We start from the raw sequence: 16,342 nt of genomic DNA, 5'->3' as shown, positions 1-16,342 counted from the left end.
AGGGGGGAGGGGGGAGGGGAGGGGAGGGGGGAAGAGAGGGAAAACGCTATTAAAATGACGAGCAAATCAAAGTGTAAGGAAAACACAAAAATTACCCCCCCAGTCTAATTCAAAAGATAAAAGAAAGATCATAGGAGTTAGCACGTTTACTTAAGGGCATTAATGCGAGTTTTAAGCGGTCCACACGTTACCCCAAGTAAATAGCAGTTTAAGTGCGTTTCTGCTGCATTAAGCAAAACTGATTTGATTGCTTCTCACAGTTAAATGTTAAAAAATGACTCTACTTTCCTCAAAAGGAATTTGTATCCTCTTGGAAATGAAAACTATGGGTCATCAATGTGTACCCCACACAATAAGCAGGGAACAGCCCTCAGCAAGCCTCCCCAGGATTCCAGCCTCTCCAAAGAAGCTTAAGGAGTACAGCACCTGAGGCTCTGCTGGCGAGCTTCCACTTACATTTATACAGTGTTTGTAGAAATGAATCTTCCAGTTGTTACAGATAATCTTCCCTTTGCTAGAACCCCCCCCTTGGCCTCTGCTCTGCAGCACCCTGAGTATCTGCCCCCCAGGCAGGAAAGGCAGAGACCCCTGGGGCTCACTCGGACCATCCCTCTCCATTAATCACATGCCAGGTCAGGAAACCCACGAGGCAAAGGCACCTGCCGGCCCCTTTGGTAAAACACTAAGATCCCACAGGGGAAACCAGGAAGTGACTTCTAGTCCTGTCATGCATTTAAAAACCAGCAAACAGGCAAACAGTCTGCCGTGAGGAGAGCGGCCCACAGTACCGCTGCCGGGCAGTGGACAGCACTCACTGACCCCCAGTACAGGCACACCCGCTCAGGATAATCTACAAGCATCTGGTTAGGCTGCTGCCTGCGGCGCTGTGGTTAATTAGAGTCTGTGCAAAGATGAGTGCAGTACCCGCAGAAGGAGGTTCGTGGGAACAGAAGACCAAAGGGAGAAAGCGCCTAGCTTTCTTAACTTTATGTTGGCAGTGACTGACTCCTTTATAAAGAGGCAGGAGGAGGAAAGAGAAAAACAAACACATTTTAATACAAGAGCAAACATATTTTAAGGCATATCAATAAAAACAAATACAAAATTGCAATGCTTTTATGTGACTACTGGCACACTTGATTTCTTAATATAACTGAGTTTTAAGAAACATATTAATATTTTAAAATGCCAATTTTCCCTCTTAGGAAAGATTAGCACTAGACACAGAAAGTTTTAGCAAGACATAAAGAGAGTCAGCCAGCTAAGCCTTTACAAAGCCAGCCAAGTAAAGGTACAGATACCTTTACAAATAACAAAACTGAAACAAAATGAAATGAGACAAACAACAAAGACCAATAAATAATTCAAGATTCTTGTGAACATCTAACATTTAACCACAAAGAAAAAAATTGCAGAAAACTAGCAGATCCTGATTTGTGAAAGAGCTTTATAAGCACTTTCCCCCAAATCATCAGCAAAGACACAGACCTTAAGTGTACACCTTAAATAAACTGCCTTAACATAAAAAACATAAGGACATCTGAATACATAGGTTGCAAAGCCCCTCCCCCGCCTACCGGCATCCTTTGTTCATTCACTCTCATTCATGTGCTGCAAACTCACTTGAAAGTCAACTCTCTCTGTATGAGGCACTTGCTGGATGAACAAGCACCCAGGACAGTAGAACAGAGAAGAAACAACTGCAGTACGCTAAGGGCAAGAGCAGACAAGTCAAACTAGAGTCAAAACAAGGGATGTACAGCCCTTTAAAATGCAGCGGTTACACCATGTGACAGAAAAGATGCAGTGGGCATGCACAACTTAACTGCAGATCCACAGGGTCCCATCAAGAAAGGTAAGGATTCCAGGTGTGGGCCCAGGGAGAGCAGGGTCAGGATGAAGATGGCAACGATTTATGGCCATCAGTTAGGAACAGAAATGAGAACTGAAACAGACAACGTGGTCACGTTCCCACGGGGTGTGCTGTTATCCCAACAATGTGCACTGTTCCATCTTCCCCCCTTAGCACACACTCAATTTCCTGTGTGATGACTCCAGAGGGCAGCTCCCTGTGTTTTATCGGTTAAGAACACGAAAACAGTGCCCTGTGCCAGGCGGGATGGAATTCCGGATGGGGTGGAGGGGCAACAGCTGTAGGGGTCACTGAGATGAAACAAGAACATGGACTGTGGATAAGATAAGAGCATTCTATCAGAGTCAAATTCCCTGGTTTTGGTAAAGACACTGTGACTGTGTAAGAGGATGTCCTTGGTCTTAGGAAGTGCACACTGAAACATTTATAAGTAAAGGGGCATACCATGTCTGCAACTTGCTTTCAAATGTTTCCAAAAAAAAAAGAAGAAGACATACAAATGGCCAACAGGCACATGAAAAGATGCTCAACATTGCTAATTACTAGAGAAATGCAAATCAAAACTACAATGAGGTATATTACTTCACGCTGGCTAGAATGGCCATCACCAAAAAGCCTATAAATACTAAACGCTGGAGAAGGTGTGGAGAAAAAGGAATCCTCCCCCTACACTGCTGGTGGGAATGTAAATTGATACAGCCACTATGGAGAACAGTATGGAGATTCCTTAAAAAAATAAAATACAGAACAACCATATGATCCAGCAATCCCACTCCCGGGCATATATCTGGAGAAAACTCTAATTCGAAAAGATACATGCGCCCCAATGTTCATAGCAGCACTATTTACAATAGCCAAGACATGGAAGCAACCTAAATGTCCATCGACAGAGAAATGGATAAAGAAGATGTGGTACATATATACACAATAGAATATTACTCAGCCATAAAAAAGAATGAAATGATGCCATTTGCGGCACCATGGATGGACCTAGAGATTATCATACTACACGAAGCAAGTCAGACAGAGAAAGACAAATATTGTATGATATCACTTATATGTGGGATCTAAAAAATAATACAAATGAATCTACTTACAAAACAAATAGACTCAGACACAGAAAACAAACTTATGATTATCAAAGGGGGATGTGGGGAGATAAGTTCGGAGTACAGGATGCCCAGATACACACTGCTACATACAAAACAGATAAGCCACAAGGACCTACTGTGCAGCACAGCAATTATACTCGCTATTTTGTAATAACCTATAACGGAAAATAATCTGCAAAAAACCCCCTGAATCACTTTGTTTCACACCTGAAACTAACACAATATTGTAAATCTACTATACTTCAATTTTAAAAAAGAAAAAAAAAAGTAGAGGGAAGGAGAGAGCAAGTGGGCCAAAATAGAGACATAGTGAATTTGAGTAAAGAACATATGAGACTTCACTTTACTATTCTTACAACCATCCTCTATGTGTGAAATTATGGAAAAATAAAATATACAAAAATCTCTATTTGGATTCAGATTCTGGCTCCACTACTCACCCCATGACATTAGAAAAGTTACCCAACTTCTGTTTCTGTTTTCCTATTTGTAAAATGAGGCAGTGACAGAAGCTTCCTCAAGTAAAGAGATGCAGAGAGGATTCCATGAACTCCCAGGGCACCCGGCACAGGACAACCGCTCCAAAAACGCAAAGCTATTCCTACCTTTCAATTTTTTATCTTATTTCTAAACTAAGGTAATGACTATTCTTCATATTAACTTAAAAAGCAAGTACTTTTTAAAAAATATAAGCATAACTTTTTTTTGAGTAATAACAAGAATATTATCCACACCACTAAAAAAAGTGTTAGGACCCTTCCTTTATTTTGTCCAAGATGACTACTTTAATTATGTTTGTAAACACCTAGCATGAGCTAACAGCACACTGTGTACGTGCTAGGGCTACAGCACTGAAACAGGCCCCCCCATTCTTCCCTTGTTGAGCTTATGTTCTGGGTTGGGGAAAAGATGATTAAGTGAGTAAACCGTGTGGTACATCAACATGTAAGTGCCATGGAGAAAAAACTCAGAGCAGACGCAGGACAGGGAGTGCTTTCCTGTGGGGCTGCACCTCTAAATATGGAAGGAGTCGTATGCTAAAAGCTTTCCAGAGCAGAGGTGAGCCTGGGGCACTGGCCAAGGAGCAGCAGGGAGGTCTGGCGGGGACAGAGGGAGGGGGAGGGCATGGCAAACGTTCTTCTCAGTCACCCATTTCTCAGGGCAACTGAACAGCTGATGAGCGGAGGCTGTCTTTAGAAGTGTAACAGTGGGGCTTCCTTGGTGGCGCAGTGGTGAAGAATCCACTCGGCAATGCAGGGGACACGGGTTCGAGCCCTGGTCTGGGAAGACCCCACATGCCGTGGAGCAACTAAGCCTGTGCGCCACAACTACCGGGCCTGTGCTCTGGAGCCTGCAAGCCACAACTACTGAGCCCACAAGCCACAACTACGGAAGCCCCCGCGCCTAGAGCCCATGCTCTGCAACAAGAGAAGCCACCACAATGAGAAGCCCACGCACTGCAATGAAGAGTAGCCCCTGCTCGCCGCAACTAGAGAAAGCCTGTGCGCAGCAACAAAGACCCAACGCAGCCAAAAAAAAAAAAAAAGAAGTATAACAGCGAAATAAACAAAGATGACATGAATGCACCGGTGGCCATGTTGTGGCCCCGAATGAAATTCCTGCACAAACATCAGTAGCTGCCAAAGCCACGAGGTGAAACACAGACTCTCTGAACCTATGGATCGGCTTAACGTCACAGAGACAGCAGCCAGATGTTAAACAGCACCTATGCGTGGTCTCGTAAAAACAGAATCTTTGAGTCTGAATCCGACCAAACTCCTCTCAATCCTAACGACCAGCCTGTAGGTAAGTCAGGAACACAGGGGCTGGAGGGGGACCCACTCAACACAGCATCACGGAGTGGCACTTGGCCAGGCCGAGTGTGGGGCACAGCGCACAGGGCACGATTTCCTCAACAGATAAACTGCGATCAAGAAAAAAAGAAGGGGGGCGGCAGTGCACAGAGACAGGAGGAGACAGGAGACACAGTCAAGTTCACCCAGCCCTGCTTGTCTGACCCCAGGCTGGACAACACCAAGTGTGAAAATGCCTTAACCAGGGAATCCAAGCACTGACCTGACAGCTGGTATTAAGGAACTACTGTGAACGTTCTTACAGTGTAGTAATGTTGTTTTTAAAAAGCCTTTATCTTTTAGAAATGTTTACAGAGGCATATGCCTTCAAGGCGCTTGAGACCATCTGTGGGGAGTGTGTGTCTGTGTGGCTGGGCACAGAGGTGAGGTGTGGCTGGTTTTCAGCTGCTGAACCTGGGTGATGAGCCTGGAAGATCGCTACCCAATCTACTCTCTCTGCTTCTGTGTGCATCTGGAGCTTCCCATGACGAAGAGTTAAAAAGCTAAGAATTCAAAAGCATGACGATATCCACCCATTCACGTGGCCTCTTGCTTGTAAAAATATCAAATGCATTTTATCTTGACTCATGCAGTTTGATTTTAACAAATTCCACAATATGATGCAGCCATGACATGCTACTAGAAACCCGTGAGGTCAAATTCCAGAATTTATATTTTAAAAGTTTCAAGCCTTCCTTTAAAATTTTTCTCTGTGAAGGGGGAAAAAAAACACTGGGCCTTCGGATGTTAGCAATACTCTGTTTTTATGTTTAACAAGATGATACTTGGGCTTCTTGTAGTAATAAGTTTTAAGAAGATTATTAAAGTTTATTTATTAATGTGTTAACAAGTTTAGCAAGAGATTAAGATGGTTCATCAGCTAAATAAACCCAAACACTGGCCATCGTGAAGCACACTTTCATACAGACAAAAATGCACCCTTGCTCAAAGTGCTCTCGTGAGGGAAGCGCCGCGCTGTCCCTTGCTATGTGGAGGCTATTAGGAGGGGGTGGTCACGCTCTACTCTGGACGCCAAGTTCACAGAACTAAGAGGACGGATCCATGTGGCCTGGAAAGAGTTTCCAGAAGTAAATATCCTCTTTAAATTTCTGTTGTGCTCATGTTTGCTCCCATCTCACTCGGGTTCTTTTTCATCTGCAAGTGTCTCAGGCTACTGCCCCCTGGGGGTCCTACAAGTGTCTGCCTGTCTCCAGGCCTGCAGCTGAGAGGTTCAGTCCAATTCCAGGGTGAGGAACAAGAAGCCATCTGGCTCCGGGTCCTTCTTGGGTTGTTATTCTACAACACATGACGGAGATGCTTCAGCACCCATGTGACTCCAGAGTACTCTTCTCAACTCCCTTAGAAGCCAGAGAGGTGAGGGACCTTGTCAAGGAGCACCCTCAAATCTCCAAAGAGGCAAAGAGAGTTCAGATGCTGTGACAACAGTGTGAGAAGGGGGGCTAGGACGAAGGACGTAGCACGGCGGGGGTGGTGGTGGTGATGGTGTATTTTCATGATCACTTCCTTGTTCACGTGCAACACGATCAACCGCCCTGCCCCTACCCGGTCAGAGACGGCTGAACATCTATCCTAACGCCAGACTGACTACGGAACGCTAGTCGTGGCTGTTGGAATTAAAAGAATTTCCAGTAAGCCAGGTACTATGAACATGTCAAACCCCTAATACGTACGGCTCGGTGCACGTAAAAATCACCAGTAGCATTAATTTGATTAAATCATTTCATAAAGCACATAATTTACAAAAATTAACTCCACATGTGCTAGGCGACAATACTCTATTAGGGCACTTACAAAAAATCTCTGAAAGCTTTCGTTTAAATCAAGCTTTCAGTGCAGACAGAGACTACCTTCTAAATCAGTGTTATCAAAAGTGAAACTAGGATGTAAACCAGACAAGAGAAACTCTTTCGAACTTCAATACAGGGCAGACTTTTGGATTCCAACAGAACAGTCAGAAATGAGTCAGGACTATGCTATTCCTGATAAATGAGAGAAAAACTACCCTGAAATCAGACTCAGACTCTTCCAAAACTACTCCTCCCTTCTACACACGAACATCTCAAGCTCTCCAATGACTCAGTGCTGTCTAATGGAAAGGCGATGGGTTTGGAGCCCAGATCTGCGTTTCCATCAGGCTCTCAGCCACTGCTAGCTACGTGAGCCAGGCCTCGTCACCTCAGTCCATCTATAAGGTGGAAACATGAGGAAGACTGTCCCGAGGTTCAAACAAGACAGTGCTTGTGAACATGCCTGGCATAACCTCTGAGCCTCATTCAAATGTAAATAACTATCAGTACTTATATTTACAAAGCAGTGGCAGAGCAATGAATGAATAACAGACCTAGTGTTTCAGAGACTGTGAGAAAAAAAGGGGGAAAAATGCAAATAATTATTATGGACTATACATATACCACTTTACATTTTATAGAACTTTACAGTTTACAAACTACTTTTGCATATATAAAGTAACTGCTTGATAATAGAAATGCACAGTTTTCCCTAGAAAGAGTCACTTCCCATTTTCACTGTACAAACAGAATGCTTAAATAAATGCAATTAAACTATCCTGACTCTTTGAGTAAAATATTCCAAAATCAGTCCATCGGACTCATCCTAAATGGGCCGGTAAGCCCCCATAGTGGGGCCACTTGGGTGGTCAGCCTGTATTCAGTAGAACCCAACTTTACCCAGACATTCAAGGAACCTCCCTCAGTACTTGTGAATGAGTTGGTCTTGTCATCTCGTCTTTAAACCCTGCACTCAGAGGCTTGGGAATTGCATTTATGTATGTTGAAGCTGATTGGCTGACATGACCTCTTTCTTTTCAACAAATAAAACAAGAAACTTCAATCTCAAAAAAAAAAAATTAAAGTAACTGCTTTAGAATTTGTAATGAAGCGGCTTAACGCAAGTAACATTTATTTTGCTAAGTTTATTTTCGCTTAGAACAATTTTTAGTCACTAACTTGAGAAACCTAAAGGTAATCTCAAATAACTGGAATGATGCTGCATGATTAACTAAACCAGAAGAATCTGTTATAGGGTAAAAAAAAATTTTTTTAATTTATAATAAATACTGAAAAAGTATCATCACAAAGTGGTGCATTTGATCATCAACGAAGGGCTCAGCAGACACAATCAAACCAAACATTTCTAACAAAAGAAAGAGGTCATTGCACTGGTTGTCATGACAGACACACAAGAGAGAAAATCATCTTCTGATCTCCATCCCATTACTACAACCCAGGTGTGTGACAAGAGCCACGTGCACAGTGCAGTGGCCGTCATGCGTTACCTGTATTTCTGTTACACTTAAGGCCCTACTGCTTAAGGGCCTGGTTATTAAAAAACAAAACAGAACCCTGAAACACAAAAACCAACCAAACAAAAACCAAAGTTTAAACCTTTGAAATATTTAAAATTCAGCTTTATTCATTGATTTTCCTCAGAAATACCTATATTCCTGGGGTATCTTCACCCACACGAACGTGGCTCAAGCACGTCTCCCCCCCCCAGCCCCGACCCTGGCACCCCTCTCTCTGACCACCTACAGACCCCTTGTCTGTAGTACAAGCAACGGCCTCTCCACTATAGTTCTAACTGAGCTCCAGAACGTGTGTTTACACGTTTCCTAAAAACTTACACTTAGGCTAAAAATTACTCTAGGCCCTCAGAGAAATGTGCCCAAGGAAATGCACTATTCTGCTAGATATTTTTGTAAATCTGTTAACCTTATACTTATTTTTATAGAGAAACTTTGTCTAGATTTCAGAAATAAACTCTGCGTGTATTCAACATCAACTGTAACTGTGCCCCTACTGGAGATGATCTGATAACTACATTTCCTCCTACAATGAGATTGGAAGGAGGGCCTGGTACCCCGTCATCACGAGCTGAGAACTGTCTGAAGGCATCCAGACCCCCATTCTTCCTGCTTGCTGGCCTCCATGCCCCTTACTCAAAACCACCTAAGAGTGCGTCCAGAACAGTACAGTTCACAGTGACCAGCTCACAGCAAGCGTCTGAGAGTCCAGCAACTCTCAAGGTCACTGCTCACTCTTGGGGGGGGGGGGGCCTGCCTTTCCTCCTTGCATTCTTCCAAGCCCCAGCACCTCTCCGTACCTTGCTCGGGCATCTGGGGGGGGGGGGGCCCTGCCTTTCCTCCTTGCATTCTTCCAAGCCCCAGCACCTCTCCGTACCTTGCTCGGGCATCTAATTCATTTAAAGACAATCACTAAGCACTATGTCCCAGACAATAAAAGACAAATAAAACACGTCTTTGCCTATGATGGGGTCAGGGTCTAGTGGACAAGAAGGTTTCTAAAATCATTACATCTATTTAAAGACTATCCACAATAGTGAGACATATGGTGGGCTAGAGAACTCCGAGGAAGAAGAGTCCTGGAGTAGCCAGGGAAGGCTTCTAGGAGGTGGCGGCATCTGAAGCCAGCCTTGAAGATCAGGTAAGAACTTTTCAGTTATGAATGTAAATAGGGGAATCAGACAAGTCCCACTTTCTCCATCTTCCGAAGTGATTCTTCATCTGTACCTGGGGTAACCTTCCTTACACTGTTATTGAAAGGCAATATAGCCTAGAGGACAATAATGACCTGAGTTCAATCCTAGCTCCATCATTTTCAAGTTGTGTGACACTGAACAAGTGTGTTCACCTCTCTGAATTTCTTTCCTCCTATCTGTGAAATGGGGAGACGACAAAGACCTCGTGAGATCGTCGTAGGGATTAACGAGGTAATACCTAACGCTGTGTACAGCACGCTGAGAACCTAACAGAGACCCGTCACCTCCTAGCTGTGTGTGACCTCGCCTGCCCTGCTCTCTGCCACTCTGGCTGGCACTGGGTTTGCCAAGTCCCTGCTTCAGCGCTCGCTGTCGCACAATGTGTGCGTTCAGTCACCTGCTCAGAGAGACTCCTCTTGACCCCAGCTTTAAACAGTCCCACCCCTCGCTCTCCATTTGCCTGCTTTATTTTAACTCAGCGTCCGCCTGTCTCCTCCACAGAACGTCAGCTCCACAAGGGGAGGGCCTGGCTTTGTTCACTATCGCACCCCAGCATCTGGAACAGTGCCTGGCACACAGCAGGCACTCAGATGTATCTGTTGACGGAATTACCGTAAAACAGGAAATGTAAAACTGGAGTAGTATCCACCTTGTAGGGTTTGCTGGGGCCAAACGAGACGGACCCTGACAGAAAAACACGTCGTCACGGCCAGCACACAGACTGAGCCTCAGCCACCGCCCACCAGCCTGGAGACGGATCAGCTTGCGGTGGGGGACAGACGTGGCGCTCTGCAGGGTCTGGGGTGGGGGGTGGTGGTCTCCCCTCAGTGTCAGCGCCACACCCACGCGGTGCCGGGTTTCCAGGTTGCTAGGTAAGGAAAAACCCCGGGGTTTAGCAACAGTACTGGCTTTCTTGGTGTCAACTTGATAACTTATGGGCGACGTGCAAGACATAGCTCCTGGCTGGCCAGGCTGCTGAGATGTTATTCTCTAGTCTTTGTGGAAGACACAAATAAAGCACACTGTGAGCCCACGTCCACAAAAGGGAGCAAGGCCATAGGCGGGCTGACGAAGGGTCAACAGGAATCTAAGAAGTCAGGGCCGTCACTGAATATCCACAAGACGCCGAGAGTTCTTCCTGGCCTGTCTCGGTGAACTACCAAAGCGGTGGTCACGTGTGAAACAGCATCCAGTACTGACTCTAAAGAACGAAAGACCTTGACGAGTGACAATGGAAAGGACAAGGACGTGCCGGACGGTGGAGCAGCTCAAGCAGAAGGACAGAGGGAAGGAGGCGGGGCGGAGGGCTGGACGCCCGACTTTGTTTGGCTGAAGAGCAATGTGGTGGGGGGTGGCTGGCAAGGCAGGCTGTGCACAGACCACGGGAGGCCTCTGGGGGCTGAGCTGAGGGGCCGAAACTTCTCTGACGGACTGTGAGTCATTCCTGGAGCTCCTGCCCAGGGAAGTGCCTATTTAAATTCAGTAAAGGTGGTAGCCATCAGGCAGCTACTGTGGAGAAGGGGCAGAAGCATGAATTTCTAGCCAAGGGATAACCAGGGAGAAGCAAGGAAGGCAGACTCAGAAACGAGGGGTTGGCCGGGAGAGGTGAAACCGGCAGGTGCTGTGGGGAGCAGCTGTGAAAAACCTCCTCTGAGGACGCCAGGAAATGGAAAGAACAAGACCTGAAGCTTCTGCGAGGCCTGCTGTGTTTCATCACTAGCTGGAGTCATGATGCGCCCAAGAGGGCGCGTCAGCTCCGCATCACGCGGAGCAGCTGTGAAGCACACGTGCGGCAGCCACGGCGGTGAGGGCCACCAGTGCCTCCCGGGCCTCACTCCCAAGCCTGCTTCCCGTCTGGCAAGGAGAGGGCCAGAGCGCTTACGAATTGCTCAAAGCTGGCTCAATCTCGCCTCTTCCATGGAACACGCCACAGAATAGCCTTTGATGCCCAGCGACTGACAGGGTCCTTCACCACCTCGCCGCTCTGGCATGGGTGGCCCCTCTCGCCCCGCCGGAGGGCCTGCTCTCTGCCTGCTCCACCTCCTGCTCCGCCACAGATGGGACATGAGCGCGCTTAGCGGCCCCGCGTCACCGCGGGGGTTCGGAGAGCCCCGTGGAGGCGGTGTGCATGCCGGCAGCCCTGCAGCCCGCCGGGCGTCTGGCACTGCCCAGCAGTACCAGCTCCAGCCTTAACACCACTCTCCCCCATCAGGAAGGGATCGGTTTCCTGAGCCGCAGTGCTCCGGCCCACACACACCTGCCCCACGCGGTTCATCACTGGAGCATCTTTGCTAAGCATACGGATACGAGCACAGATATTTCTTGAGAAGGGGGCTGTGAGAAGTTTGGGGACAATAAAAAAAAAATAAGCAATTCTATTTGTACACTGGAACACTAGAAAATAATTCAGTCATCAACGAGGCAAAAGCACAAAACTATATTTTAGGTAAAAATTAACTCAAGGTAAATTAAACTAACAGGAATTAGATTTCTTCTAAGTCAGATTGTCAGATACTAGAGTTTTAGGAAGATGTATTTTAGAAATGTGATACGCATAAGAACATATTATATGTGTGTGTATGGATATACATGTATACGCATACATGTATAAATATACACACATAGTATATGTATCAATATTTTAAGATACCTACACCTGGGTCCACAGAAGATGCTTTTTGCTTTTTCCCCACCTTTCCTCTATTTTTCACATTTTTAAATGGGGAAAAAAGGCACATGTATTTTGAAAACATACCAAGGAAAGCACACCACACTCATCACACCAGCAAATAGTTAAGATAATGCTTATGTCAACATCTTAACTATATTTTTAAAAAAGCAATATTCAAACACTGTTTTATGTTAATTGTTAAAGACAAAAGCTGTTTAAAAAAGTTTCACATTTCCTGAACTTCAAAAAATAATGAATATACAAAGTATATTATGTTAATTTCTGCTGCATTACAAAGATGTTATAATTGCAGTTTCAAAAGTAAAAATTTTCACTCTAAATATAATTAAGATGGAATTAAAACTGGAAATTAACTTGGAATTCTATACAATCCTGTGAGTAATCTAGTATTATACACGTATGTCTCATATTAAAAAAAATCAGTGAGCTATATTTAAACCTATTTCATGATGGTAAAATTATGCAAATTTAAAAAATTATTAATAATTTTAACGTTTAATTTTTGTAAGCTATTCTAGAAAGAAGTAATCCTAATAAAAATGAGCAGACGTCTAACACATGGCGATTTCCTACCACCGTGGTGGGCCCCTCTGCCTGACGCCCGTGTGGCCTCTTACCTGACACAGAGACGGCGTGGGTCCGAACGCCCTGCTTCTCGCTGTTGGCCAGCCTGGAACAGAGGTGCAAAGCCATGAGTGCCATGCTCTTCAGACCACACCGCCAGCATTCATTCAAACCGTGAGCTGCCCAGAATCAGGACGACTGTGCCATTTCCCAGGGAGACTGCACAGTCTAGAGGGGTGATTTTGTAAAACACTAGATTCTACCACCTGAGGCCCTTAAAGTCACCAGACTGATTTAATGTTTTAAAGACCAGAAATTAAGACAGAGAAGTGAAGGAACGCTGGACTATAACATGACTGAATGCGGTGTACGTGGCTCAGATTAACTTTAATTTAGATGCTGGACTGCAAGGGAGTGGCCCAAGTTATACCACAGAGGGAACAATGCCTGGGACTGAGATGCGAATGTGAAACACTGTTACACGACTGGCCCTGCTTCAATTTCGAGCATGTCCAAGAGCAGGCAGCACATGGACATATATTGTTATTATTTACAGACTGAAACAAGGTAAGCTTAACGCATCCGGTTGTTTCATGAAACGGCTCGACAACGTTAGTGTTTTACATACATACCCACGTAAAATAACATTTTGGCCAAAGGTTTCAGTGACATTTAGAAAAAATCCAAGTATAGTTCAGTTTAAAATTTTTGGAAAAGCATAAAACAGAGAAAAAAGGAACCCTATAGTCTTTATTTATTTTTAAAAATATTTTTGTTGCATTTCTTTAATTAATTAATTTATTTTTAAATCTATTTCTTTATTGATTTATTTTTGGCTGCTTTGGTTTTTCGTTGCTGTGCACGGCTTTCTCTAGTTGCGGTGAGCGGGGGCTCCTCTTTGCTGCGGTGCACAGGCTTCTCACTGTGGTGGCTTCTTTTATTGTGGAGCACGGGCTCTAGGTGTGTGGGCTTCAGTAGTTGTGGCACGTGGGCTCAGTAGTTGTGGCTCGTGGGCTCTAGAGCACAGGCTCAGTAGTTGTGGCGCACGGGCTTAGGTGTTCCGCGGCATGTGGGATCTTCCGTCTGGGCTTCAGTAGTTGTGGCCCGTGGGCTCAGTAGTTGTGGCTCGTGGGCTCTAGAGCACAGGCTCAGTAGTTGTGGCGCACGGGCTTAGGTGTTCCGCGGCATGTGGGATCTTCCCCGACTGGGGCTCCAACCCGTGTTGCCTGCATTGGCACGTGGATTCTTAACCACTGTGCCACCAGGGAAGCCCAGAACCCTATAGTCTTTAGATGTCAAAGTTACTTTGCTCTTTTTATAAAAGAAAACTTTTCCTGCTACATAAGCCTTTACTCTAGAAGTACTAAATAAGAATTTTTCCTAGTATATAGAATTTATATATTAGGTAATACGGGAGCTTAAAATAGTATATCCCCATTGAGAACTAGAAATATTCAATATGCAGCTGCATAACCTCTATAACTAAGGGTTACAGCACAAAGCCATAGCCCTGAGTTCCTTTTATGGAATTCTCTAAATATGTGAAATGGTATCTTTATTACCAAAGCTTAACCAAAGTCGTTTTCTAACAAATCACCAGTTCCTCTTCTGTTGCAGCTCCACGACTTATTCTCACCATCTCTGAACCACGTTTCTCGGGAGGTCACAGGTGCACACCCACAACAAGCAGGTCACATCACCTGCCTGTGCACCCTGTTGACAGGACCCCGGGGTCCTCCGGGGCTGCGGGCTGGGATGCTACTGCAAACCAACTTACAACCGCAGGGACAGCTGCGCTTCTCTCACCAGTGACAGTAACAGGTCTGCTGCTCTATGATTTGTGGAAATTCTGCTCTTTTAAAGTTTGCTTTATTCGTTCACTTTTCCTAGGATTTGTTAGCACTTCTAACCGACTCCCTTCTTCCTGACTTTTTTATGTGTTTATGATTCCAGTGTGTCTTGATCCTCAAAGTCATGTCTTAAGACTTTCCACAATTGAAGATACTCTGAGCATTAGTTCCTTGCCTGATGTGGGACATTAACAAATATCTACTAAATATTGTTGAGTTTGTGAAACACAAGGCCTAAAAGCTAAGAGAAAGCTGGTCTCGCCCATCCCTCCACTCGCCTGCCCAGCTACTGTGTACCTCCTGTGTGCCTGATACGGCCCAGTGTCGGGTCTACCACGTCACGTGACCCTGGCCGTCAACGAGGCCACAGGGTGTGAGCAGCAGAAAGGTAACTGTTTAATGTGAGATAAGTTACAGGAAAACACACAGGGCTGCTCCTGGGACTGGGGTGGTGGGAGGTTTCCAGAGGCAGGGATGCAGGATAAGACTTGAGCAGGGCCCTGCTGAGGACAAGGCCGGAGGGAAGGAAGGACTCCAGGAACTGAAGGCAGTTCAATGTGAACGAAGAGTGAGCACGAGGAACGGGAGATGAGGCTGGAGGAGCTGGCGGGGACCGTCGTGCAGCCTCCCGCCGGCTGGCTGAAGGATGTGGGCCTGAATCTAAGAGCAGCAGCGGTCACGTGAGGGGTTCGAGAGGAAAGGTCCCTTCTGCTGTTGTAGAGAATGGATGGGACGGTAGGCAACATGGGACAGGCAAAGATGGGTAGGAGGTGTGCAGGAAAATGGGAACCCAGAAGACCTGAGACTGCTGTCCTTTGAGGTGGGCCCTTGGCTGCTGTTTAGGAGGGCTCCCACCAACCCCTAACTAGTAAGTGTGGTTCACTGTCCTTACACTGTTTGTACAAATAATATGGTTCGTGCTGAACTCTTGCCTTCCTTCTGGGAGTCTGGAATTTGGGTACACGCCAAGCAAAGTGTGCATACATGACCAGGCCCCCATAAAAGCTGGGACACCGAGTCTCTAACTAGCTTCCCTGGTAGACAATACTCCACGGCACCACAACTCATTCCAGAGGATCAGGTGTACCCTACCTGAGCCCCTGAGAGAGGGCTCTTGGGAGCCTGCCCCTGGCTTCCTTGGGACTTCATGCCATTGCTCTCTGCCTGGCCAGTTTTGCTTTGTGTTCCCAGGCAGCCATACATCACAGCTGAGAGTATGATTATGTGCTGAGTCCTGGGAGTTCTTTCTAGAGAATCACTGAATGGGGTAGTCTTGGGGACCTCGACACAGGAGTCTACTGGAGGAGCCCAGGCAGGTGATAACAGCTAAAAACCGGGGAGGGATGGTGGGAATGTGAAGTGGATAGATCTGCTAGTTAGGAAGCAGAAAGGAAGGAACTGGCAGCAGACCGGTGATAGAGGAGAGAGAGTGACAGAACAGAGGTGACGCCCAGGTTCCACCCTCTTTATCCCTATATGCAGTGGCCTCTCAGGTGCTGTATTCTCTGCAGGTGCCTTGGGATTCTCTTCAAATCTCCCTCTGAGCGCTCAGCACACAGCTATAATTGTTTATTTACCTGTATATCTCAATTTCTAGATCGTAACTTTCATTTGGTCCCCAATTCCTAGCACAATGGCTGAGAACAGAGAAGTGTTGGCATTCTTTTACTTGTACAGATTGAAACATCTACTATGAAATTCATGACATAAACAAATTTAAAAATTAACATAAATTACATATCTTTAATTTTCTCACTTGTAAAATAGCCAGAATGGTATCTATTTTCAGGTTCTTATAAATATTGTCACTGACTATAAAGTGACTGTTTGACAACAGACCTCCCTCATACGATCTCACT

At 45.6% G+C, this 16,342-nt stretch overlaps 1 protein-coding gene across 1 annotated transcript in view; it reads right to left on the bottom strand.

Moving 5' to 3' along the window:
* PTK2 (protein tyrosine kinase 2) overlaps positions 1-16,342 on the bottom strand; it is a 167,018-nt gene that overhangs the window by 76,842 nt on the left and 73,834 nt on the right. The window contains exon 12 of the mRNA XM_007464627.1: positions 12,687-12,739. Coding sequence (XP_007464689.1) covers positions 12,687-12,739 — 53 coding nt within the window. The remainder of the gene's footprint in view (positions 1-12,686; positions 12,740-16,342) is intronic.

This window comes from Lipotes vexillifer, unplaced genomic scaffold, assembly GCF_000442215.2.
Source record: "Lipotes vexillifer unplaced genomic scaffold, Lipotes_vexillifer_v1.1 scaffold394, whole genome shotgun sequence".
Taxonomy (NCBI): domain Eukaryota; kingdom Metazoa; phylum Chordata; class Mammalia; order Artiodactyla; family Lipotidae; genus Lipotes; species Lipotes vexillifer.
The sequence above is the reverse complement of the archived record's forward strand: the minus strand, read 5'-3'. Positions and strand labels throughout refer to the sequence as shown.